The 27,241-nt window shown below is 38.5% G+C and overlaps 1 protein-coding gene across 6 annotated transcripts in view; it reads right to left on the bottom strand.

Annotated features, from left to right (window-relative positions):
- The window catches only part of LOC129732798 (anoctamin-8), a 77,843-nt gene that overhangs the window by 22,751 nt on the left and 27,851 nt on the right, over nucleotides 1–27,241 (bottom strand). For 3 of the 6 annotated variants that reach the window (XM_055694060.1, XM_055694056.1, XM_055694059.1), the window contains exons 6-14: nucleotides 27,061–27,177; nucleotides 26,313–26,443; nucleotides 26,078–26,239; nucleotides 25,818–25,973; nucleotides 9,614–9,682; nucleotides 7,956–8,091; nucleotides 7,739–7,869; nucleotides 6,745–7,562; nucleotides 6,371–6,659 (exon numbers count right to left, since the gene is read on the bottom strand). In XM_055694060.1, coding sequence (XP_055550035.1) covers nucleotides 6,371–6,659; nucleotides 6,745–7,562; nucleotides 7,739–7,869; nucleotides 7,956–8,091; nucleotides 9,614–9,682; nucleotides 25,818–25,973; nucleotides 26,078–26,239; nucleotides 26,313–26,443; nucleotides 27,061–27,177 — 2,009 coding nt within the window. The remainder of the gene's footprint in view (nucleotides 1–6,370; nucleotides 6,660–6,744; nucleotides 7,563–7,738; nucleotides 7,870–7,955; nucleotides 8,092–9,613; nucleotides 9,683–25,817; nucleotides 25,974–26,077; nucleotides 26,240–26,312; nucleotides 26,444–27,060; nucleotides 27,178–27,241) is intronic. The other 3 variants (XM_055694057.1, XM_055694061.1, XM_055694058.1) reach the window with 3 other exon arrangements.

The raw sequence follows: 27,241 nt of genomic DNA on the forward strand, positions 1-27,241 counted from the left end.
AATATTTAAACATGGCGTTTAACAAGAGGAGAAATTTTTTAACTAGTCATTTTTTGTTGTCTAACGAAGTAAACTTATGTAATGTAACTATCTATAATCACATACAGGATATTCAATAAGTTCGAATACAACCTTTCATCGTGCGCACCTACAGCACCATGTGCATTTATTGGTGTCAGCTTCAGCCTTATACATAGGCTAACCAACGAGTGTGTTGTCGACTTGCTGACACTTGTTGTTCGTTTACCGCGCACGATGAAAGAGTACCGCGATGTCGTTGAAAAGTTGTTTGCGGCACGCAGGTTAGGAGTTGGTGTTTTCTGATGAGAAAGGGGCCGTAGGTTTGGGGCCGCATCCAGGCGTGGAAAGCTCTCAGCTTTACAGATTTTCTCGATAAGACTTTGTGGCCTCCCACTGGGAAGCTCCCAGCTCCCCGGACCTGAAACCCCTGGACTCTTATGTATAGTCGTACCTACTGAACTAGCAGAGCGAACATAAAGTTAGCACAGCAATATCTTGTATTTTCATTTTTTCAATACATTATTAAAGTGCATTCGAACTTATACCTCACCCTGTATACTCACATTTTGAGATTAAGAAGCTGAAAACGCTTTTGCCGGGGGCGGAAAAGACTGACTGCCGAAGTAAGTATAATAAAGAAACGCTGGATAGCGCGCTACACTTTTCTGTCTTTTCTAGGATTTTGGATGAGTAAAAACTTGCAGTCGAGTAGATGGAGGAAGTTCTCTTCCATCTACTAAAAGGGCGACAAGCTGAAGTGCCGCAATTACCCCAGCATCTCGCTTATCAATGCCGCCTACAAAATACTCTCGCAGGTCCTGTTCTGTTTTCGGCCTTTAACCAGTAGGTTCGTGGGCCAGTACCAAGCGGACTTTAGACCCGCGCCAAAACGGACCAGATCTTTTCAATCTGACAGATCTTACAGAAATGTCGCGAACACAACGTGCCTACACATCACATCTTCATTGAATTTACGGCGGCCTATGATACAGTCGATCGAGAATCGATATGACAGTTCATACACGACTACCGATTTCCGGATGAACCATCATGGTTCAAGTGTTGTGCTACTTTGGTACTCGCAACTTTGCGATGCCGAAGAAAGTCTACGCCCGACTGGAAGCTGCAACCAGACGAATTGGACTGCGGGTAAATGCGTCGAAAGCTTAATACATGCGAGCGAGTGACACCAAAGAGAACAGCATCGGCCTTTCAACTCAAGTCGCTTTGGACGACGATGAGCTTGAGGTAATCGACGAGTTCGTGTATTTGAGGTCGCTGGTGACCACTGACAATAACACCAGCAAAGAAATCAAGAGATGCATCTAGAGTGGAAATTGTCTCTTCTTTTCACTTCGGAATACATTTCAATCGAGTCGAGAGCGGTGACGCTCGAAGTTGACCCTGTACAACACCCTGATGAGACCAGTAGTCCTCTATGAAATAGAGACAACAACGCTTCTCACAAAGGACTTAAACGCCCTTGAAGTTTTCGAATGAAAGTTTGTTTGTAACTTATGTAATTTAAAATATATTGTCAGTTAATTATTTTCTGTGGCCAATCACAAATAGTGACTTTTCAACGCTATTAGGGATGTGTAATAAAAGTTGTTGAGATTTGTTGGCTACCGCAACTCAGGTATATCATTCGTAAGCATTTGAACCTTCTTGTTACGAACAGAAATCAGGTGATGCGTTTTAGCAGCGCATTACACAAGTAACGTCCGCAATTTGCGGATCGGCGCGATAAAGTGGTTTTGCTCCACGACAACGCCAGGCCTAGTGTTGCAAGTCATGAAAACGTAACGCTGGAATAGAAAATTTTTTTCCACTTTCCATCTTCATCATGCACTGCTTCATCTGATTTTCATTTCGTGCGATCCTTGGAGACTTATGAGCAGGGCTCTACATTTTCGAAACATTACAGTGAAACTGAACATTTTGCGCAGTCATGTCAGTCAATAAATACGTCACGCAAGCTCCGATCAATATTTCGGAGTTTGTTTGCTGTTGAACACTGGCACCCTCTTCCCTCTAAGCGCGCGAAGTACTGTGTGGAAGCTCACTGTCTCCGTCAGCGATCTTTTTCAATTGATAATCTTCAGGTGATCGTGACGCTAGTAATCGCCGCTTTTGCATGAAAATTGATTTTTTGAAGTAGAATACTTCTCTCAGGAAGTTCGGCTACATAGAGATGTGAAATGAAAATCTAAAACCAAAAAAAGTGAAAAATATGTCCAATTTCAAATGCTAATAAATCGGTTAGTATTCGATGGATTTCCTTCGTTCTTGTAGCAATAGATTGGAAAATCTTCTAAGATTCTTCCCAAAAGAATTTTATTATTCACACTATTGTACTGTTGAAAATAGTCAAGCCTTGTCAAAAGGAAAAATTCGACCTCTGATTGGTCGTTATATGATTGCTTCCCAAGCACGGTCGACAAAATCGTATACCTTGCAATTTTAAACATGCTATTTGACCAATAAAAGAGCCTATTTCAGCCGAAGCCGCTCATAATAGTTCTAGACAGCGACAACAGCAGTCGTCCTCCCTTAGCAGCAGCACTAGCAGTGCACAGTGGGGCGACTCCATACAAATGCAGGCCAAGCAAAAAAATGTCTTAAAATCATATAAAATGCATGGTTTTTAATAATTTTGGGATGCTGAGTCCGAATTTGATATTATTTTTGCATGAAAATGCGTATTTTTGACGCCAGGGGAATTTTCATGTTTTTTATATATATTATATGAGGAAAACTTTACGTCGGTTTCAATATTTTAGAAAACGAAATGCATGATGCTTGAAAAACTTTCAGATGACATAAAAAACATAAAAATATTCAGTTATTGAGAAAATAAAAAAATCAATTAAAAAATATGCTTTGTGAAGAAAATTACTTATGACTTGTTTTTTTCAAAGTGACTATATTACAATGCGTCTCTTTATCGCATTCTTCTTTTCATTCACTTCTACCTTCATCTTCATTTTTGTGTTCATTTTTAATACAGTTTTAATATCTTTGAAGAGAGTTTTCAAAATGCAGTTACTAACGTCAAAATAATAATTCCCTAATTCCTCTGCAGAAATTAGCAGGCGATCTATTATCATAATTTGTGTTTACACGATTGTTTTTTCATGTGACTGGTATGATACAAACTTAAAACATGATTTTGGTACTCAGTGCTGGTGATCCAAAACATAAACAATGATTAGTTTTTGATTCTGCGTTGAATATCGGAATATTGATGAGTTAAACTTGTAAATATGAAAACAGTGTGATTAATCAAACTGAGACATGTTTGAAAACATTGTTATTATCAGACGAATACAAGTTAATTGTTATTCTGTTGACTGTTTGCAGTGTACAACTTAAATTTACATTTTTAAAATCTGTCATGTGCCGAACACTCGTTGTTTCTCTCCGAAAGAAGGGTACTCTGCGCAACTCTGCGCAGGATCGGACTAGACGCATTTGGAAGCATTTTTTCCAAGCTATCTTTTAAAACTAGTACCAATAGTGCCAAACCCTGCCGTATAAACTTTAAACGCTGTTTTATGCAAAAAATACGTATTCTTTTGATTCCGCCTAATATTTTTGAGTATTACAATGAGATTATACATTATCCAATGATGAGGATTTATTCTCCACTATTTTACAGACAACTTTCCCTTAGACGTCATCAAGATTCAAGTTACCCTTGACTCTCTAGCAAATTTCGCAACATTGCATTTTTTTTCAAGAAAAACGCTAAAAAACGCTGACTCAGTACACTTTGAAAAATCATAGAAAATTCAAATTTTATCATAATGCTCTAAAAATTTGGATTCTGACACTTCAACAGTGTACAACTATAGGAAAAATATAATTGAAACGAAATTCGCATTTTCAATTTTGGGTCGATGGCCAGCGATTCCCCACAGTGCAGTGCAGTGGATATCAGCGATGGCGGAAAGCGGCCACAGCTGTGGCGTAGCAATGGATAACGCATTAGTTGCACCGGATTCCAGCAACGATAGCAGCTGGGCCAGCTGATGCAAGGACAGTGGATACCAATGGCAGCGTATAGCGGCCACAACTGTGGCATGGCTATGGGTAGCGCACTAGTTGCAGCGGATCTCAGCATCGATAGCGGCTGATGCAGTGAGGCACTTTAGTGAAATGCAGTCCCTGTGCGATAGTGGGCACTAGTAAATGCAATCAATGCAAAGTTGACTCATTTTGACAACACGTGAGCCGTCTAGTTTTGGGTGTTATATCAGCATTTCACTGTTTACTTTATCACAACGAATACTTCGTTCGCACTTTCAGTGATAACGCAAAGATGTAATCGGAATCTTATACGATACTAAATTGAACAACAAATTGTTTTTTTCAGGATGAAATAAAAACCTGATGATTAAACCGTTAATGTTTTCTCTTGAGTTAATTTACATTTTTAAATTTGTAAAAGTTATAAATTTTACTTTATTTCCGTGTCTCAGAACGTACTGAATTATCTTTCCCTTCAGTCATGAGAACGACATCCGAAAAAATTCCATCTCAAAATTCAAAAATTGTCAAGCCCCAACCATGACAAGCAACTTACTATATTATTGAAAATGGTCAATCCTTGTTGAAGCGCAAAATTCGATTGATCTGATTAGTCAACGTTTATTTGCTAAAAAATGACTGACACGCAAGCAGCCAGGTTATCTTTCTTGTAAAAGTATTCTACCTCAACTTGCGGTCGTGGCTTCGCACACAACCCTCCTGTTATTTTTTCCTTTTCAAGCCCTTCAACTGTCAAAAGCAAAGCAAGAGCATTCGAGTAGTTTTCATTTGACTCACAAAGTGCTCGAAAATGAAACAAATGTTTTACAATTGAATAAGACGGGTCACAGTGTCACTATAATCTGATCATTGTCAATTGAAAATGACTCTGTCAGGCTCTGCTTATAAGAGCGATAACTCGATAGCTTTGAAAATACTAAAATTTGAATTTATTCATTCATCAAATCGACGAGGAATTCTTTCGACTTCTAATCCGTTCTTTGCTAAAACGATCATAAAATTAGCGGAAAACGTTAGACATTCAATTTACATAATAAATCATCAATAACATTTTCATAATAAACTATCAAACATTGTAAAACCGCTGCGAGTTAGTTCCAGCCTCTCATTCTTATTAGGGACTCTCAAGAAACTAAAGGATTTCACCCGTAACGCACAATATTGACACCTTACAAAACATGATTTTTTCATTTATTCGTTTTCGCATTTCACTGTGAAATCAATAATAACAAAATTAGTAAATTTCGTCTCGATAGCCAAAATAGATAGATTTTAACTTGGAAATCGCTACTTTCGTTTCCAAATTGGCAGTAATCGATATTTTTTAGTTCAACAACAATAATTTGTAATGTGAATATCGAATGACAGTATATTTTCAATAGAATAGTCCATGGATAAAAAAATAATTTCATCCTGACTTGTCTTAAAAATTTTAGAGAATTCTCACATTTATTTCATAATGTAAAAGATTGAAATTTTATTCATAACCATGGGGTCTTTATTTGGCTCATACCAATACTTAAACAACCGGGCAAACCATGAATTATGAATCCGTGATTGCCAGGAAAATGCTTTTCTAAGAAACGCGATAAAATCATTATTTATAAAGAAATCAGAAATCATCTTCGATCCGAAAAGGATTTACACCGGGAAACCAATTTAAAAAAATTTAAAACCAATTTAAAATTTAATTTAAGCATTTAAATATCGATCAGCTTAGAAAATATTTCTTCGAATTGTTTTTTTCTTTTTTTCTTTTTTAAGCTTATCATCAGAAACATCAAACTATATTGGACTGATTCCAAACTGACAAAAACAGTTCCAATCTGCGATGTCTACGGTATCAAATCAAATCTTGATCAAATCTGAAACAAATATGAGTTAGGTACGTGTTAATATGTGTATAAAATATAAAAATTTTTAATGCCTTTTTTTTGTTTTATGCATTTTTTCCCAAAAAAAAAAAAAACATTTGAGCTATTAAAATTACAAATATGGGTGTATTGCATAAAAAATTGAATGTAATCACAAAAATAGTACACAATAATTTCAAAAATCAAATCCTGAGAAACTTTCACACTGGCATTGATCAATCAACAATTGGATCTTCCTTACTATTCGCTTTCTCGAAATTCTCGTAGACCAATGCAAACTATTGTCTATTGATAATCTCCCCATTGAAATTTAATTTGCATTGCCCCGGAAGAAAAGCGTGACAGATAAAAAAAAGGGTAGTACGAAACAGACACCATGGTTAATTTCGAAAGTCATCAACCGGAACGACCTTATCAAATACCTGTGAAATGGGCGACTCCGGGGTAACCTCTCGGGTTTCGGTGGTTAACATATCGATATTGTCATTACTACTGCGTGACTCTTTTTTATGTTGAAGAATGTTGTGATGTAGCTGTATGGGTGTTGGTGCTTGCTGTTGAACATGTGCTTGCTGTTGTTGTTGTTGCTGCTGTTGATGCAGGTGCTGTTGCTGCTGACTGCTTAAGTTATCCAATTTTGCCGCCACGTCACTCATAGTGATCCGCTCCAAATCATTAGCGTGATTATCGTGACTAGAGGAGATGTGAAATCTTTATTCGTAAAAAAGCATTTAAATAGTTATGGTATCTGTGCTGAAAAATATATACATTGCACACTAATTTTCGCTACAAGTACCTGCCAACTAATTGCTCGGTCCTGTCGTATATATCTTGACTGCTGTTGAAATCGGGATCATGATGAGATAGCGAAGTTGACGACGGTGGAGACGGTGGAGTCTGTCGGGGCGATGGTCCTTTGCACTGCATTTCTCGGCGACAGTGTTCCGCGCGTGCTATTTCTGCTGCAAGCCAGGATGGAAGCTCCGGTAGAAGCCAGGTCAAGGCCGATCGTAGGGCCAGCATCACATGCTCCAATGCGACTATCAATATGACGGTCTGTGTGGAGGTTAGCCCTGGCCAAAGTCGCGAAACTTGACCGGATAAACCTATTAGAGCACAATTAACTATCACAGCTGCAAGTCCCAGCATACCTAAAGCATTCTGCCATGTGCCAATGTTAGCCACGCGTTGTCCGAAGGGTCTCTGATGCACGTGTGCTAACTTAAAAGCATCGGACCGAATTTCCAGCAAATTATTAGCCAAGGCACATAAGCCGGCCAAAGGGAAGGCAGCGGAAAACAAAACGACGTATCCCATTTGAACTAGCATCTCCAAATGGTCGGAGAAGGTGCCATCATATTTATACAGGGAGCTTTCGATTTCCGCCTGACCGATCGACCGTTTTGGTGTCGACGTCGTGCAATCTGATGAACTTTTGCTGTCACCCACTAGTTTGCTTGCGTCTGTCGGCGGTGGAGCCTCTTGCGTGGGGCTAAGTGCACCCCACATTTTAAAGCTCAGCTTGGCTAATTTCCATTGTTCCACCAAATAGGGCCACGCCGATTCCCGCAGGTTTCCTATTATTTGCCGTGATATGAGCAAGCCTGCCAATTGCTAAAAAGATACAATGCACATCGATGTTATGTTGAATAAAGTGTCAAAGAAGGTTTGATTTTTGCTAATTCTATTAAAATACAAAAGTTAATGAAATAAAAAAATAACTACAACATCGCACCTCCTGCAGATACCAGCAACGATTAACTGCTAGCACCATAAGTGAAATCAATTACCTCCTTCAACTTATCCTGATCACGGAGATAAAAGGCAATGTAAAAAAGTGACAGGAAACTGTTGACAAACTGGAACAATGCCACCTTACCAATGAGATGGTTTTCGTACTTAGACTGCAGTCGATAATTTTCTGCAAAAAAAGCGGCACAAACATTAACCCGACATCCAGTGCTTTACTTCGCAGTCAACCGGCCACTTGAGAATCCCCTTTTTTACCTTTATCGTTCAACCAGACGGCCAATTTGTAGTATGCCTCATCCATCAGCGTTATGGCGCCGGCTAGCAGGACTTTCGGTATCACACTCAGACAGCTGAAAATACCCTGCTCCGGGAGTTTCTCATCCCACCAATCCTGGTGTGTTGATTTCGAATTAAAGCGAAAGCGGTGGGGTGAAAGGAGGGTAGTAAGACTGATTATGATTACGATTTAAACTTTCAATATTGATTGAATTTTCGATACAACGAAACGGATACTAGAAAGTGAGTGCAACACATGTCCTAACTTGCATATAACCTATGGAAGTGTGTTTGTGATGAATGCATCAGAGTGGCACAGTTATAGGGTGTGATCGAATATTCAGTTATTTGAGTAACATTTGAATTAGAACGTTTCGAAGATTGTTGAAATAACACACTTGAAGTTTTGCGTCCATTCAAGCAATATAGTGCACAAATAGTTTTGTTTAAAATGCGTTAATAAAACAGGTCCTGTACCACCCTGATGCATTCCGCAGTGCTGCAATCTCTGATAAGTGTGAGAGGTCACGTATGCTGATGAAAGCTTTGTCAAGCTATGGCTCTCGATGGAATAGTTCAACACGTGTTATCCAATCAACAGAACAAATCGACTCTGGGTCTAATTGGATTTGCAGAACATTAATTCAACTGGATTAGTGAATCTCGCGATGGTCTGGCCCCTTGGGTGACGGGCATCATTCCAAATATACGGAGGCTGCTAGAATAACGTCGATTTCATTTCATGAAAAATTTATGTCCTTGTGCTGGGCGGAGATAAAGCCAGAATTGATCGCTTTCAAATTACTCCAAATATACTGAGTTCACCTTCTCCAGACGTTCAAGCGGGAACTGAATTGCAAGTAGGTACACCGTCAGGTAAATTAGAAATCCAAACGAGGATATGATATGGTAGGTTGGAAATAAAAACTACCGATTCTATTAGTCGGTCTCCTGGCTCAGATCCAAGAGCATCGAGCTAAAGTTGAGTTGTACAACAGAAAATTTTAAAGTGGGGCTGACTTATGGAAATAAATCACAGTTGGGAAAGGTGTACAAAACATTTTTTGTGTTTTTCAAGAAATTCGAAGATAAATAAAACGAAAAATGACTGGCTGTAAACTAAAAATACTGGTTTTCATAAAGAAATAACGGTGATACTCATTTGAAAAGCTTGTTATTTTTTTACCAGAATGTCCATCTATTTTTTGTTCAATGTTAGGTGTGTGAAAGTGTTAGTGAAAAGTGTGTTTCGAATGTTTTATTGTTTTTTACTATTAAAACAAATTCAAATCAACGAAAGAATCTTTTACGGGTTTATAGTTATATTGTTGGTACCCGTTTGAAAAGCATATTGATTTTTTGAAACTGATTGGAAAACAGTTTAAACATCCATCGAGAACCATGACTATCGAACGTGGTTTGTGTAGTTATGTGATTCAGTTATGCTTATAACAATGTAACATGTGATGAAGCGCAACCGAAGGAGATAATGCTGGTTTTTACGCATTTATTGTTCATTGTTTTGAAGTATTCCGAAGAACTAGCCCCTAAGGTGGTTAATGAATGTATTTTTATATTGCTCTTTAACCACCTAATCGTTTATCAGTAATAGGACTTAAAATTAAGGTAATTCAGACCTTCGACGCCATGCACATGCAATCCCAGGGGCCACCGTTGGAATTTGGTAAGTGCTGATCGAGCCAATCCTGCAATAATGTTGTGTTAAAAACAAAATATCAGTGTAGCACGTGCACAAAGAGGCCCGTATCAACGAAAACACCGGGTTTTGGCGAGGAATCTTGGTTTTTAAATCACAATGGTTTTTAAGTATGGCGCGACACACCGCAGATAGTTGATTTATTTATTAATCATTAAATAGAGGTTTTCCGTCAAAACCTATCCCCTATATTTTCATTTTCTCTTAAAGTACTTTGTACCCAAAGATTGGTAGTACTAAAATTAGAATTTTCTTTTTTTTATTTAAGGAAATTTTTTATTTAAGGAAATCGAAAATTTCGAGAATGTTGAATTTTTTACATTTTATTACTTTTGGACATAAAAAGTTACTTCATAAACTAATTACTATTTTTTTGTCTTATTACTTTTAGGTTGTAAAGTAGGCAATGTATGTAATTTTATCGAGAATGTGAAAAATGACCAAAAACTGAGGGTGCTTCAAACATGCTTGAAACAAGGCACAATAGTGAAAGGTAATCGATATTACTCTTAAAGGGGAACTACCTCCCCATTAGTTTAATTGGCCAAAACACCATGCTGGAGGCATCTGAGATTGCAGGTTTGAGTCCCGTGTGGACGAGGAAAATTTTTTCTAAGTCTAAATCACACCCTCAGCCCTCGGTCATTTTTCGCATCCTCGAAAAAATTACATACATTGCCTATTTCACAACTTAAAATTACAATTGACACTGCACTACAAAATAATATTCGCCAAAAATTTAAGTGAAGTAAAGAGATAACAACGGAAGTCAATGAGAAGTATGAAGATGCGGAAAAGTTCGTCATCATAAGACAATAGAACCTTACCAACATCAAGCTCAACAAACGAAATTGAATAGAACAACATAGTTCGTTTTCCGAGCGTGGGACCACGTATATTTCTATTTGTTATTATTTTCACAAACACTATAATGTCATGCTCGCTGCCTTAGCACTCTTCTCAGCTACCTACATTTACCTCATTGAACGAACTGTCCATCTGTAGAGGTGAAAATTTAGAAGATAAGGGCTGAACGCACAAAATTCGTGCTTGACGCGGTGGGGTAAATTTTGTTTTTTTTTTTTTTTTTATTCTCGTTTATTTTCCGTCGGTCTAGTTCCGCCACTGTTGTGGCCAATCACCGACGCCCAGGGAGGCGACTCCACACCCAGGACCCTAACTCACGACCCGTTTATTAACGGACCGGCGCCAACGGCTTTACTTCCTCATGCGATGGAAGGCGTGATCCCAGAGATTTTTCGCCTCAGAAAATCTCCCGGTGTCGGCTAGGATTGAATCTAGACCAGTTGGGTTGGTTGTGAGTGGATCACGCCACCTCACAACCATCGACACCTATGTCGGCGGTGGGATTCGAACCCAGGCGTCGAGCGTGGTTGACGGAGACGTTACCAACCACACTAGGCCCCCGCTCTGGGTAAATTTTGTTGACGGAAAACCTCTATTGTGGATTACTTTTGATATCAATACACGTTGCAGGGCTCTTCGTGCGAATAAGTGTTTAAAGTTACGAAAAAAGGAACATGATTCTAATGATCTGCACAAAATAAATAGTTTGAGTTAATTACACTGCTCGGTGAAAACTAACAAGAAATCGCATCAAGTCAATTTTAAAAATTACAATAAATTGGATTTTGATTATGAAGCGTCATGTAGTGTAGTCTTATCTCAACATAATATAGTTTTTTCTACGAAAATTGTCTTAAAGCGACATAAGAAAGGTTTATACATAGTGCTAGTCAGACTTGTCCTTTCTCCTAAGAAAATCAATAGCGTATAACTAGCGTATAAGAATATCTTTCACTGCGAAAACAATTGCTCTCACATTGCTGGGCAAAGCGACGCACTTGCTTGGAGAGAGCAGCGAATCGTGTGTATCTGAGTGTCCACCGTGGTGGAATTTGAAATTTCTCTCCAGAGAGATAACCCAGTGCAACATAAATCTACTTTTTCTTCTGAGTTGGCTTCTATGTATGATTTTGACGTAGAACTACGTTTTTCTTTAACCTACCACATAGGGATGTAAATAGGAAAACTATTAACGAAAAGGGGACGAAAAATGTCCCTTTTTAAATGCTTATAAATCAGTTTGTTTTCAACAAATTTCCTTGATTCTTGCAGTAAATGATTGAAAAATTATACACGCATCCACTCAAATGTAGAAAAGTGTTGATTGATTATGCGAACTATTGTACTATTGAAAATTGTCAAGCCATGTTGAAACGAAAATAACGTCCTCTGATTGGACGCTTGCTGCCTTTCCCTAAAAAGGTCGACAGAATAGTATAACTAGTAGCCGCATCGTAGCGAATTGCGGAAGTAGCAGCAGCGGGTTGCGCCAGTAAACAAATCACATCACGTATCTAAGCAGCAGCAAGGTACCACCAAACGTCTCCATATGCCAGTTATGGGCTTCGGTCTTCTTCCCGCAATAAAGTTTTGCTTTATCTTGGTAACAACACATTCTGTGCTGAATTCAAGAAAACACGATCTGTCGCGGCTGTCTTATTTACTGAATGCGAAAACAGCTTCTACAGATTTTGAAAAGCAAAATATTTTTCTCAAGGCAAATTAACAAGTACAGTCCCTCTACAATTATGGGTCAGTCAACGTGTTGTCTGAATGTTCAAAAATGGATATAAAATCGGAAAAATAATCAACTACGAATGTTTTACTATCTATCTCTGTGTTCTGATGTGTACTTTCGATCAACAATTAGTTTCACTGCAGTTGATGCGTGTAAATCGGTTGGGAAGAAAAATATCACTTACATAGCCGAAGACACAATTATGGGTCACTTTTGGCATTCAAAACAACTATAAAATTATCAAAATACATAATGCAAGTTTTATAGTTATAAAAGCTTGATAATTAGTTATTTTATTCAGTCTTGTCGCATAATCATGTAAAAGTAATAAAAATAGCCAAAATATGAACAGACCCACAATAATGTACCGCAAGAAGTAACATTACTACAATTATGGGTCACTTCACTTATTGCACCGAGCAGAACTATAGTTTTGAGTGACATTTTCAACTTTAAATTATTTTAATCGTATGAATGAACTTACAAGTGGATAACAAAAAATACCACTGCTAATGAAAATTGTTTAGTTCCGTGAGAATAGACGTATTTACGTGAAAGTAGCCCATAATTGTAGCTGACCCATAACTGTGGAGGGACTGTAATTGAGGGTAATAATTTTTTTGGCAATAACACAAGCATACTGTGCTGGATCCTAAAAAAGCATACACAAGCATACTAAGCGATCAAAAAATTTACTTTATTTATTTACCTTGTGCCCCCCACTATTGGGGCAGCACAAAAGCTGCGATCAACATAAACGTTTTTGAACAATAAACTGTCCTGTTCTGTTAGAACGCCTTAACAAAGGTGATTAATTCGATTTTACAGGAATAAATTGAAGTCGATTCAATCAATCAGCATGTACAGAATTTCGTCGTCTTCCAGCTGCTCAGTTGCAACATGATGCAACACGCAAAAGCGAGCAAACGAAATCGCTTGATGTTACAAACCGCAACACGATACGGGTTAAAACCGTTGCGTGTATGAGAGCACAATCGGTGTTTATTCGCTGGATACAAAAATCAAATGCGAATTGTGGAATAATTCGTCTAAAGAACATTATAAAATGGTAAAACTGAACAAAAAGACGTGGCCTATTTCGTAGCAACCTTCGGCTATGAGTGAGTGTAAAAGAGAGTGAAACCCAGATACATTCATTAGTCGGAAGGTGAGCTAGCTAGACAGTCCACAACGTTGACAGCAGTAGCAGTAGATATCAGCACTCAGCAGTAACAGCGGATTGCCGCGGGTTGCGCCTGTGGCTACCTTTAAATCAAACATATCACTCGCCCTGTGGTTGGTCACCATGTCGCAGGAGCAGCGCGGTTCGTCTCACTTCTCAGCGTGTGTCGTCAGACTGCCGTTATTGCCCCACTACTGATGCAGCATAAAGGTTGCCAACAGCAAATCCAATTTTGAGCAGCAAAGTGCCTTTCTCAAGAACAAGTAGTTAATCATTTTTTGACAATTCAAGCAAGCAATCAGTGCTGGATACTAGCAATTTAAATCTGTAGCGGCCGTATAATTTACTGAATGTGAAACAGCTTTACAGCTCGTGTTTTCAGTGTCTTTATTCCCCCAATGTTGAGGCAGCACAAAGCAAGCGTTTGGAGACTTTATGACTCGTTAATGAAACTCTTACAACAATGCATTTGTTAAAAGTGTGCGTAGTTCTTCAGTTATGCGGTCGTGTCTTGGATACAACCTCCTACTTTTTTATGTATTTTGATGCAAAAACCAATTTCCTCGAGTTTGGACAAATTTCACCTCGAGGGGGAATAATGACGCCGTTTCGAATTTTTGAGAAATCAGAAATTTTCGATGTGTTTTCGACGCCATTTTGTTTCAGGTCTAATGTAAAAATTCTAAGAATTTGTCCACATAATAACTACACCACAGAGCTCACTGTAGTGCTTTTATTGGGTTTCAGAGCTCACTGCAGTGCTTTTGCGGTGTTTCTTTTAAGAATATAGGGTCCGAATTCGTGAAACGGATCACTAAAAATCGCGATGTCCAATTTTTTCATATAAGTATTAAAAACTTTAAGAGTTTCACTCGGGAAGTTGATTTTCCAATTTTTATTAAATTTGTGTACGTTTACAAGTTGTTATTGTCATTCGAAATTTAGGTCAAAATTGTTTTCAAATAGACATAGTTTTAAAAATATTGCATCGAATTTGATGAAATTTTCACAGCAGATGTATCCTAAGTTGTATTTTACGAAAATATTTTTTGAAATTTTTTTTTCAATAGTAACTATTTAAAACAATAAGTTGAAAATCTATGTTCTGGGGCACTGAAAAATCTGAAAAAAATCACAAGCATTTTTGACGAAACTTTGAAACTGCCCTTAAAATTTCGCGGTGGTGTTATTTTTTGATCAAAAGATATGGACCTTCAAAGTTGCTGCCGCAACTTTTTTTCACCCAAGAACCTGATTTTCCAAATATTATTAAATCTAAGTAAATTTTCTTGTTGTTATTGACATTTGAAATTTCAGTCAATTGTTTAATAATTATCCTAACTCTGGAAAGATAGTCTGCGTCAAATTGACTCCTCGCTTTCTGCAATATGGCTAATTTTTTTCACAGTGCATCTGTTTTTTCTCGTTTTTCTGATTCATTAAAAAATAATAAAATTTAAATTCTGGCATTTGTTATTTATAGGTATGGTAAAACCGTAATGACCACTTAATAAGTGAAACATGCATTTCTAGTTACTCAAAAGCCGGTAGTCAATTTGACGCATGATTATCCTTTTACGCAAAACAAAATATGATTATCTTTTCAGGGTAAAGAAGTATGGCAAGTATTCTGGGGCAGTGAACATTTTGTAAAAAAACCTGAATTAATCCACCTAGCGGTCAGACCCAGCCTTTCTCATTCAAATTTCTTATTTGTAAAAATAGATTTACATGGATGCTTTAATCCAATAAAAGTATATTCACTCTTTGGGTTCTAAAATATTGATGTTGTAATTGAAGTATAAAATATGAAATTTGACGTAATGTTAGTGCTTAAGAAATAGCGAAATAAAAGAAATAACTCGAGAATTTCGAACAACTTCATCACGAACGATACCGGGAACGTTCAAATAGTACGAAACCGCATATAAATTATGTTGAGTCCACGTATATTGATCAAAGCAGGTATAGTTTTAAATAGTTTTTGAATTTCTTTTCGTTCCATAACTTTTGAACCTCATATCAAGTTGTTATGAAGTTAGTTGTTTGTAAGTTTAAGAGATAACTCGTTTGTATGACGCTAGTTATGTTATGTTAGATAATAGACTCGTTGTTTTAACAATTCAATATACAACGGTTGCTTAAGTTCGATTATAATCGAATGAAATGGGAACGTATAGAGTAGCCGGATTATGAAACCACTTGTTCAATCATAGTTCATAAGTTAACCCTTAACTAGCCCGTTCATCTGATATCAATATTGTTCAAATCGATTGTGTAGTTTCTGAGATAATGAAGTTTCGTGATTTTCACATTTCGATACATTACAGACGAAGTTACAGTCCGATTACAGTAAAATTCAATAGGGTGTTATGAGGCAGCTGGACCTCTCATTTGACACTAATTTAGTGAAAATCGGTTAAGCCATCTCTGAGAAAAGTGAGTGAGTTTAAGTAGTTTTGTGAATATTTTACTTTTTATAGCTGGATTTCACATTTTTAAACATAACAGGCAAAGTAATAGTCCGATTGTAAAAAAAATCAATAGGGTCTTATGGGCCAACTAGGCCTTCCATTTGACACCGATTTCATGAAAATCGGTCCAGCCATCTCTGAGAAACATGAGTGAGATTAAATAGTCTCGAGAGCACGTTTCTTTCCATAACTTTTGAACCACATGTTCAACCTTAATGAAATTCAAAAGTAAAGGGTTTCTTAGGTAGCCCGTTCATTTGAAATTAATTTTGTTTAAATGGGTTGCGTAGTTTCTGAGATAATGATGTTTCGTGACTTTTACATTTTGATACAAAACCTCTAAACTAGAAATCAGATTACAATAAAATTCAATAGGGTTTTATGGGGCAAATAGACCTTTCATTTGCAATTAATTTAATTGAAATCGGTCCAGCCATCTCTGAGAAAATCGAGTGAGATTGGGAGAGCGTTACACACAACATACACACACACATACACACACACACACACACACACACACACATACAGAAAATACTCAGCTCGTCGAACTGAGTCGAGTGATATACGACAATCGGCCCTTTGGAGCACTTTCATACCTTATACCTATGAGAAAGGCAAAAAACAATCATAAGCACATTGACGTAATCTCAAAAAATTTCTGGAAGTTTCGAGTCGACGTTGTTTTTTTTTTTAAAAATATGGGCAATCAAGGTTGACACCGCAACGCGCTTTCAAGCGAAAAGCGCACGCGTTTTATTTAAATGCTAATTTCAACTTCGATACAATTTTTCGTGGAATCAAGGTTGCATATTCAATTTCAAGGCAAGGTTGAATATTCAATTTTAGGGTACTTTTTCGCCGCGTGCCGACAGCTCGCTTCATAAGTACAATTGAGAAATACGATGTATGACAAACTTGTAGTCCCTAAGGGAACATCCATAAATGACGTAGCTTTGACCCCCTCTAGATTATTACGTAGCTTTATTACAACCCCCCCCCCCCCCCCACAATATATTTTTTTGCGCAAATTCTTCTATCAAAAACATACCTTGTGTCATAAATGAACAACAAAGGACAAGGAAGTTCTAAAAATAAGCCAAAACATACAAAACAGTGATAAGAAAGGACAATTAGAAACAAAATCCATTTTTTTTCTTAGTTTCTTATTTGCTACGTAGCTTAGCTTGACCCCCCACCCTTCCCCTCGTCACCTTTCGTCACAAAACTGCAAACCCCCTCCTCCCCCCCTCGAATGCTACGTCATTTATGAATGTTCCCTAAGTAGTACTACAAGTTTGTCGAATAGTGTAATGCTCTAACTCTTATGCCTGAAGCGTGAAAGCCCATATTCAGTGCAATATTCAGTCAATATTCGCGGTGAATATTATAACATTCACCGCGAATATTGGCTGAACATCCCGCTGAACATGGGCTCTCACACTTTAGGCACAAGAGTCAGAGCATTGCTTCCTTCAACAAACTTGTAACATTACTTTAGGACTGCAAGTTTGTCGTACATCAAGTTAGAAAATTGTACTTGTGGAACGAGATATCGGCACGTGGCAAATTGAATGGAATTGACACCCCGAAATTGAATATGCAACCTCGTTTTGAGGTGTCAATTCAATTCAATTGGCCGCGTGTCGATAGCTCGCTCCACAAGTATAATTTCGAAAAATGATGTACAACAAACTTACAGTCCTTAAGTAATGCTGCAGGTTTGTCGAAAAAAGTAATACTCGAACTCTTATGCCTAAAGTGTGTGAGCCCATATTCAGTGGGATATTCAGCCAATATTCGCGGTGAATTTCATAATGTTCACCGCGAACGTTAAATGAATATTGCACTGAATATGGGCTCTCACGCCTCAGGCATAAGAGTTAGAGCATTGAACTATTCGACAAACTTGTAGTACTACTTAGGGACTACAAGTTTGTCATACATCGTTTTTCTAAATTGTACTTGTGGAGCGAGCTATCGGCACGCAGCGAAAAAGCACTCTAAAATTGAATATGCAACCTTGCTTGAAATACACCTATTTTAAAACAATTGACTGAAATTTCAAATGTTTTTTCATTATTTTAATATTTTTTTCATTATTTAAATTCAACTCAATTTCACGAATCCTGAATCCTGAGAATTTTTAAAATGGTAATATTGTTGTTCCTGTTGTTGTTGTAAAGTTTCTATACTTGGCCTGTAAATGATCAACTTCAATAATAAGTAACTTTAACGAAGCTGGTGCAACAAATTTGTACCTAAACGAATAATCTACTTGACCCGATTTTTTCCAATATACCTGATATCGTGACGTTCCCTGCACGACATAGTTATTACGCGTATGTTGGAAGCTTGGAAGCCAAGCATCATATTGCATGACACTTGGCAATAAAGGATTGTCATGTTATAATCGCATTTTCATCCGGAGCACGAAAGAAGATGAAACTGGAAGAACTGATCCTATAATGAATTGAACCCAAAACTGCACTGAACATCTAGTACAGGTTAAATACCCGTCATAAATTATACGTCATATAATTGATGTGACTCATCTATCGGGTATTATGTTAACTGCGTTTCTCCTCACCTAAAGCTTTTTTATCAATAAACGCATTGAATTTTCGTTTTGAACGTTTACATAATAAAATTCGAAATGAAAAATAAAATTTCCAAAAATCGCAACCATGATGACAAATTCACCATCCAAAGCTATTTTAAACTCAGCTTTAATCCACAGATTAGTTTTTTCTATTCTTCCCGTTAAAATATCCGACTTTTTGATACGCGAAGCGAAACGTTCGTTTCTGAACGATATTGAAAACATAGTCCTTCTTTTACGAACAAAAGCATCTCTAACATAAGTACATTCAGGTGAAGAGGTTTGCGTTGCACTATAAAGTGCTGTCAAGCACAGAACCGCAATGTTGATGTACTTTATCGTATCGCAAAGAGCGATGGTCCTGCCATAGGAGTACAATATTTTGTTCTGGTCTGATTGTGTAATCAAAAGTTATTTTTCTATTTCGCGAATCCCGATGGATTTTCTGTTTGAGCTATCGTTCAATTTTTTAATTATTGCAGCCTATGAAAAACTAACTTATAAAGTTGCCAAAGTTATAAGAATTCACAGTGTGCTATATCTTGAAAACGCACGGCTTTGCACGGCTTGAAAACTCGCTCTACGAATGCACACAGAAACTCGAAAACTGTTTTATCGATAAAGCTGAAATTTTGAGGTGTTCTCCCTAGCTGCCATAGCTACCTCGTGAACGTCATCCTTTGAACAAAACTGATTAATGTGTACACGTGTTCTTGATAAGTTATTTAACATTTTACGGTTCGACTTTGAAAAAAAGGTTTATCAACTAACAAGTAACCTTCCAGTTGGTCTCGAGATAAGATGCTGGTCTAACAAGTCAGGTTCGTCGTTCGTCGTAGGTTCGAGTCTCGGCTTGGGAGAGACTTTTACATTAAACAGTTGGCTGCGATGTTTGTGTATAATTAAACAGAAGGTCGAGTTCAGAATCGGAAAGTAGCACCGAAGGTTTGCTTTGCCTAACTAACAAGTATAATTTATCGTTTTTGTCCTCGAAATTCCAACTCTTTACCCATAACAGAATTTTTTATCCTCAGTTAATCCTATCACATATGAGGCAACCTGTTTCTCGTCACATCTTTTGGCTTGGATCTACAGTATAGAATTCGCATGAAGTTAACCTTTCTATTTTCATTACTTTTGTAAGAATCATTTTCAGACCCAATCAGTTCTGGGTGAAAGCCTGTACAATATAAAAAAGATCGCAAAATACGCTAGAAATAAAAAAAAAATTGGTGGCTTTCCAAACTGCAAATCCATCCTCTATTGGTATATGACACTTTGTTTATTGGACAGACCTCGAAAACCACAACTTATCAAATATTATCTTGCCAAAAACGTGTTTGTTGTAAACGAATCAAGGAATACAATTAGCAATTTAATAATTTTCAATTTTTCCGCTGAAAGTAGCTCCTGACTTTTTCGCTTTTTCTAGTCTTGTAAAAACTTTAAAAATTCAACTGACAGAAGAATCACCAGAGTGATAAATCAAACTATGCAAAAACGAATACATCACTTTGGTTTCTGCCAAGTACAACTCTTATTAGAAACCCAATTTTTTTCTTTGTAATAACCTAACTTGATGCAAATATTCGTGTTTATTTTCAACTTCGATAACCACAACTCTGTTGTTTGTTGTATAAAATGTAATTGATGATAGTTAATATTTATTTATTTATTTATTTATTTGATGTTTTCATCTGGCTAAATATGCCTCAATGAACTTTTCGTGATGAGGAAAAGCCCTTTTGAGTCACAGTATGTTACTCAAAAAGGCATAAAAACCACATATCTTTTCTTACTCTACAAAATCATTTACAAAGTATAATCAAGAACGAATACAAAAAAAAACGAACAAGTTACATGTTGATTGGTCAGTCAGTATAAATCTATCACTAATATTATAGTTAATTTCGTAAAATTCTCGTCATTGAAGTTCTCGCCCTCTATTCAGAAGTTTACGTTGAAATGCCGCATTAGAGAAGTTGAAATCGTAGAGGTGGTAGACCTCATTAAAGCTGGTAGCCATGAACCGGATCGGCTCATGGCGACCGTATTCCGTACGCCGGGCATCGAGAGAGAGAAAATCCCGCTGCCGTAAAGTCCTTTCAGGTGCGTAAAAATTAAGTTGTGTCAGAATTTGCTCAGAATCAGCGTCGCCTTTCGGTATTTTTCCGACAAAAACAGGCTGAGCAACGAATCTCCTTTGTTCTAGTGTGTTTAGACCCAACAGGTTACACCGGTGTTCATATGGTGGCAAGTTCACTGTATCTCGCCATGGCAAACGTCGAAGAGCGTATTTTACGAATTTCTTCTGCACTGATTCAAATCTGTTTTTCCAAGTGTGCTGATATGGGCACCACACAACTGCATTGGACTCTAAAATCGAGCGCACTAAAGCACAGTACAGCGACCGCATACAGTGAGGATCGCAAAATTCGTTACATATTTTAAACATAAATCCGAGCTGTCTGTTGGCTTTAGTAATTATTTTGTCGTAGTGAAGGTGAAATGAGAGTCCAGAATCGAGTATTACTCCCAAATCTCGAATGTGGTCAACTCGTACAAGAGGTTGGTTGGAAATACTGTAGTTGTAAATGATTGGGTTCAGATTTCGATGGAACGTTATTGCATTGCATTTATTGATGCTAATCGTTAGAAGATTTCTCGAGAACCATTCTTCGAAAATGTTGACCCATTGTTGGAGCACATGACAATCATCGATGCGTTTCACAGTTTTGTCTAATTTTACATCATCCACATAAAACAGCCGACATCCCGGTGGCAGTAAAATCGACAGTACATTGATAAATATTGAGAACAGAAGTGGACCGAGGTTGCTTCCTTGTGGTACGCCTGACATGTTGGAGAAGCTTTTAGATGATACGGATCCGATCTTGACACAAAGCCGTCTGTCCGTGAGATAGGACCTGAACCAACTAATAAGATCATCGGAGATACCAAGTTTACTTAATTTTAGAAGCAATATGCCATGATCAACTCTATCGAAAGCAGCTTTTAGATCTGTATATATTGCGTCAACCTGAGAACCGGCATCAATATTTCGTAGGCAGTATGAAGTAAACTGAACCAGATTTGTGGAAACGGATCGTTTGGGGTAAAACCCGTGTTGTTCAGCTGATATATAGTTTTTACAGCTTGAGAACAGTACTTCATTCATAACGATCTCAAATACTTTGGAGCGAGCACATAATGACGTTATGCCGCGATAGTTTGCAATATTTTGCTTTTGTCCTTTTTTATGCACAGGGAACATGATTGACAATTTCCAGCTGGTGGGAAATTTGCCTTCACGGAGAGACTTGTTGAAAAGTAACGTCAATGGCTGGAGTAATGAGCTCGTGCATCGTTTCAGGACACAGGATGGTATTCCATCTGAGCTGGGTGACGTAGAAAATTTCATCTTGGAGATAGCGAATTCTACCTGTTGGTGGTTTACGATAGAATTCCTCAGTTCACATGCGTTGGTAGGGGTATCTCTACATGCATCTGTAGCTTGCTGAGCGGAGGCAGTGTAGTTGTTGAATGCGCTTTGAAAATGGGTCGCGAAAAGTTCGCATTTTTCAGAAGGGGAGCATGCTACGTCATGATCTAGAAACATCTCCACGGGAAGCCCATTATCCTTCCGTTTGGAGTTGACGAAAGTCCAAAACTGCTTAGGATTTTTACGGAGATTATCTTGTGTTCTAAGGGAATAACGTTTATACAGATATCGGTTGTAGAGGCGGTAGTTATTGCTGGCACGCAAAAATTGTTGCTTATGGAACGGGCAACGGGTTTTACTATAATTACGCAGTGCCCTAGATCTTATACGCTTCAGACGCCGTAAATGAGCATTTCCCCAGGGTGGTTTAAAAAGAGGTCTACAAGCAGGAACATGTTCAACCAACGCATTGTTAACAAACTGCGAGAAAAAGTCAACTGCCTCGTCAAAGTTGTCTGCAGTATCTAAGAACGTCCAGTCCATTCGAAGAAAAATTTCGTTCAACGCTACGTAGTTAGCACTGCGATAATCCAGTACAGTGTCGTTAGAGTAAGGTTCAAAAACGGTCGGAACAGGTAGATTAGCTTCAACTACAATGACAGGGTGGCCAGGGTCTACTGGAGTTAGCGGTTCTATGCCTTCAAATAACTGACAGTGTCCTAGAAGTGAGTCCGATATTAGTACTAAGTCAAGCAACCCTCTTTGTGTGTTTAGAATTTGGTTAATCTGTTTCAAACCATTCTGACAACCATTCTGTTTCAAGCCATCGAGTAGTGTCGAACATGCAGCAGAGATGTGTGACTCAAAAACATCCACAGTGAGATAATTGCGAGTGGTGAGGTTCCATACTAGACCAGGCTGATTATAGTCGCCAAATAAAAGCGCATGATCTTGTTCTTTTAGGTTAGAAAAAATAGCTCTGACTGAATCAATGTGCTTGTTTACGCCTGCCAAATCATTTTTGCGGTGTGGGGGTAGATATAATACTCCAACACTGATTTTCAGATTAGTTAATTTGAGCGTTACCCATAAATGCTCAAGAGAGTTATCTACGGGAGTTCGATCCATGCAACTGTTTAGTGAAACTGGCACAGCAATAAGAACTCCACCACCGCGAGTTTTTGTGCTATTAAAGCGGTTACGATCCATTCGGTATACGACATAAGAATTTCCGAATAATTGAGAAGAATATATCTTATCATCGAGCCATGTTTCAGTCAAGACTATGACATCGTAACATGATTCAGATACTGCTAAAAGAAAATCATCTATTTTTGTGCGCAGACCACGGACGTTCTGGTAGTAGACTTCTAATTTTCTGAAAGATTGATCGTTCGGTTTATGAATAGTGATCGCGTCTGGTGGCAGGATCCGATTGACCAGAGCAGCTTCAGCAGAGTGAACGGTGAAGTTTAACTCCAGGTTCGTCTGAAATGGTTGAATACGCCTAAGGCGGGGCGCAGTATCTTCAGATGCTTCGGCAGGACATATAGTCAGTGTATCATTACCTGGGCCAACCAGTTCGTTTAGTTGGTGATAATGATCCAGCGATGATGAAGTCCACGATGTTACTGCGGAAGAATCGGTGTCTGATTTCGACCAAGCTTGCTCAGATAATTGGTGAGTACAGATGACATCAACTGGGCTGGTTGAATCCGAGTCCAATCTAATCGGGAGTAGTTGAATACGATTGAGGGAGGGCGCAGTATCCACAGAAGCTTCGGTAGGACATATATTTAAAAAAGTATTACCTGGACAAACCAGATCTTTCCACTGGTTAGAAGCGGCTGTCGAGAAATCATCAGATGTTTTGGCATTTAATTGCTATATTGAGAAATCGATACGCTGTCGAGCTTTCTTCAGTTGTTTCTGGTAGATGGGACAATCGCTGCTCCACGATGAATGGTTGACATCAAGCAGCTCGTCAGGGGCGGCTGTCGTTTGGTATTAAATTGATGGCAATTAACACATTTTTTTGCGTCTTCCTGGCATTGGTCGATTTTGTGATCGCCAGAACACTTGGGGCAGCAAGGAGGTTTGGCACAAGCTGCTGCTTTATGTCCGTATTCCGAGCAGTTGAAGCAGCGACCAACATCGGTCGCCTCCGTGACTCTGCACCGATCCCATGCCAGGATAACTCGCTCGAGATTCATTAATACGTCAAATCCCCGTGCGTCGGTTTCGAGTATGGCAGTCATTTGATTTGATTTTCGTTTATCATTACAGGTGATCCGAATGACTTGTATATCCAGCGAACTGGCCGCTTGGTTTTGCTTCTTCAGGCAGTCTACTAGCTTTTCTTCGTTCATGCTCTTAGAAAAACCCACAATTTTAAGTCTCGGTTTCAACGGCTTCGGAGTGCTGACGGTGTATTTCTCTGACAACCGATCAGTGGCAGCCTTGAAAAGTTTTGACGCTAGGTGCTGATTCTCACATCGAATAACCACTTCACCAGACTCTTTCATTCGCAGCTCTTTAACGGCAAATTCAACAGGGTCAAGTTTTTCACATATGTCGCTTTTAGTAGCATCAGCAGGTTGTGCAGTATTTGGCTTAATCGAAACTGTTTGTTCCATTTTCATAATCGTACTAGATTTGCGTTGCGGAGAGCACGGGCTTTGACAAGAGACAAAGGGTAGCGGTTGCAGAAGTGGGGTGCTGATCGGGTTGTTCAAAGGTAGTTGCACGTTGTTACGACTACCTGAGCGTAATAGACCACCTTCCGAAGTGTTATTGGCAGATTCTGCAGCATCACGAGTAAACATCGCTGAATCCTCAGACGATACTTTACGCTTTTGTCGGTTGGTATTTAAATCATCAGCAGCTTTGCGCTTTTTCCCCTTCGAGTTTAAATCATCCGAATCCCGAACAACATTCGCATAGGAAGGTTTGTCAACAGCAGCAGCAGCAGAAGATTCAAACACGGCCACAGATGGCATGCTACAGCCTCTACTTTTATCACTAAGAGCCGAGAGAACACTAGGCAGTAGTGCTGCATTATTTTTTTCGAACTCCGCTCTAACCAAATTCGGTAGCGTCAGATTAATTTTATTGATGCAATCGAACAGTTCGTCTACTTTTTCGCCAACTGGGTAAATTGCTTCTGGAAGTCATTCAGCGAGGTTTGTTTTTTCCTGCAGGCAAAACACATATACTGCAATGCATTGTTTTCACGTACAGCTTTGGCAGCAGCATCACTAAGATCAGAGCAGCGTGTGTGCAGAATTTGATCACATCCACCGAAGCAGTATATTCTGTCGTTTTCAGAGACGATCTTCATCGAGCACACGTTACAAGCAACAGTCGTCATTGTCAAGCCCCTTCCCCTGACCCTCAGCCGTAGAACGGCCTAGTAGGGAGCCAACCGATGAAATTGAAGACGGCGGCACTTTCGGTCACAAGAGGTAGATCTTTTTCACCGATTTCTACCGATAACGGCTATCAATTTTCAAGCACTATACACGGTTGAATAGTATTGTTCTGATAGTACACGTGAGTGCACTTTTGACGAAAAAACGCTACGGTTTTCACAGGTAAATGTTACAAAAAACGAGAGCAATAAAAGACTCCAACGTACTTGCACATTAGCACATCACTAGAATCATTTTTTTGACAAAGAATGGAATATCTATAGTCAGCTAAGATTAAAAACAAGCGATGATAGCGTTTGGTGTATGCCCAACAATGGTAATGACAAAGTGATGCATTAAGTAGAAACAGAGACTTAATTTATTACCGAAATAAAAGTTCATGATAAATACCTGAAGTTGCAACATCAGAAACATCACTACAAACACTAGCACTAAACATAATCCAATTATTGGAAAACTAACTAGATACCGAAACGCTCGCCGCTGCCAAGCGGGTGTTTCACGGGGCTCTAGCCGCCCCGTGACGGGACTCTCTTCCAATGGACCCTTTAGATAGCGATGAAAATCATAGAGAGAGTATATGATTACAAATGGCATTTATAACTAGCGTAAATTAAACTTTATGCAAATACGGCCTGGTTATAGCTCACCTTATATAACGGTCTTGGTGGTTCCAGCAACTCCGGTGGAGTGGAAAGTGTTCCCCAACGGAAGGCCAACTCAACGGAATAGCGCCTCCAGGCTTCCAGATATAACGATGCCCAGGCCACGTTGAACAAAGAAAAAATTACGTGTCCGATATCTTGCGCTGTCTAGAGAAATAAAAGGAAAGAAAAGTGCGTCACAACATTATCACAATGTTTTATTGCCGCGCGCTACTCGTACCTGCCCTCGTCCCCATAAACCCGCATACAGTACGGAACCGAGAACAGCCGGAACACACAGCGCACATGTATAATGTCCGAGCCACGCAAAGTATAAAGCCACCTTAACTCCGAAGTATGCTGCGATATCATCTACAAAAAGGATACAACTTTTTAATAAATCAAATAAAGATACTATGAAATCATTCTTCATTGTTTTCCCTAATAGACAGGAGTTGCAAAACGCAAACAAAGAGATAATGCTCATGCCAGAATAATGGGAACTTTTTCTATCCTTTACGTTTCTAATGTCTAGAATTAGGCTACTGTTTGGTTCTTTTTCCCCCAAACATGTATTAAAATGTGGGGTTTAAACGAAAATCTCTTTAACTGAGTATTATTTATTTATTACTTATATGAACTTTTCGTCAAACTTTATCAGAAAAGTGAAAATAATAGGAGCAGTGCGGATATTTCAGTTCTGTAATACCTCCCTATGGGAAAATGAAAAATGAATTCGTATTGTCCTAGAGTAAAGTTGATAACGCAGTTGGTTAAACAGATTTTCATTTTGACCTAGTTTTAGACGTTAGGGACATGCAGGTTAACAAAAGGATTATTGTAATATGCGATTCCACCGACGGGGCGAGAAGCATCGTTGTTAGTTTGGCACTTGTGATTTCATTCTATAGTCTTAAGCCCCTCAAATTAATTTATGCTATCAAGTGCATTCGAAGCACAATATGGCACTGCAACTGCGAGGTAATTACCTAAGGGCTGCGGTGCAAAAAACTTTCGTACCCAACTCGACTGCAGTTGTTGTAAGGCGCTTGTTTCGTGTAAAGGAAACACTTGTGTTATCAGACCCAGTTCCTGCCAGGCAGCCACTGTTGGAGAGACATGATGAAAATGAAAACTAATGATTACGATTGTGTCATAGGAGAGAAGTTA

The sequence above is a fragment of the Wyeomyia smithii genome, chromosome 3 (genome assembly GCF_029784165.1).
Source record: "Wyeomyia smithii strain HCP4-BCI-WySm-NY-G18 chromosome 3, ASM2978416v1, whole genome shotgun sequence".
Classification (NCBI taxonomy): domain Eukaryota; kingdom Metazoa; phylum Arthropoda; class Insecta; order Diptera; family Culicidae; genus Wyeomyia; species Wyeomyia smithii.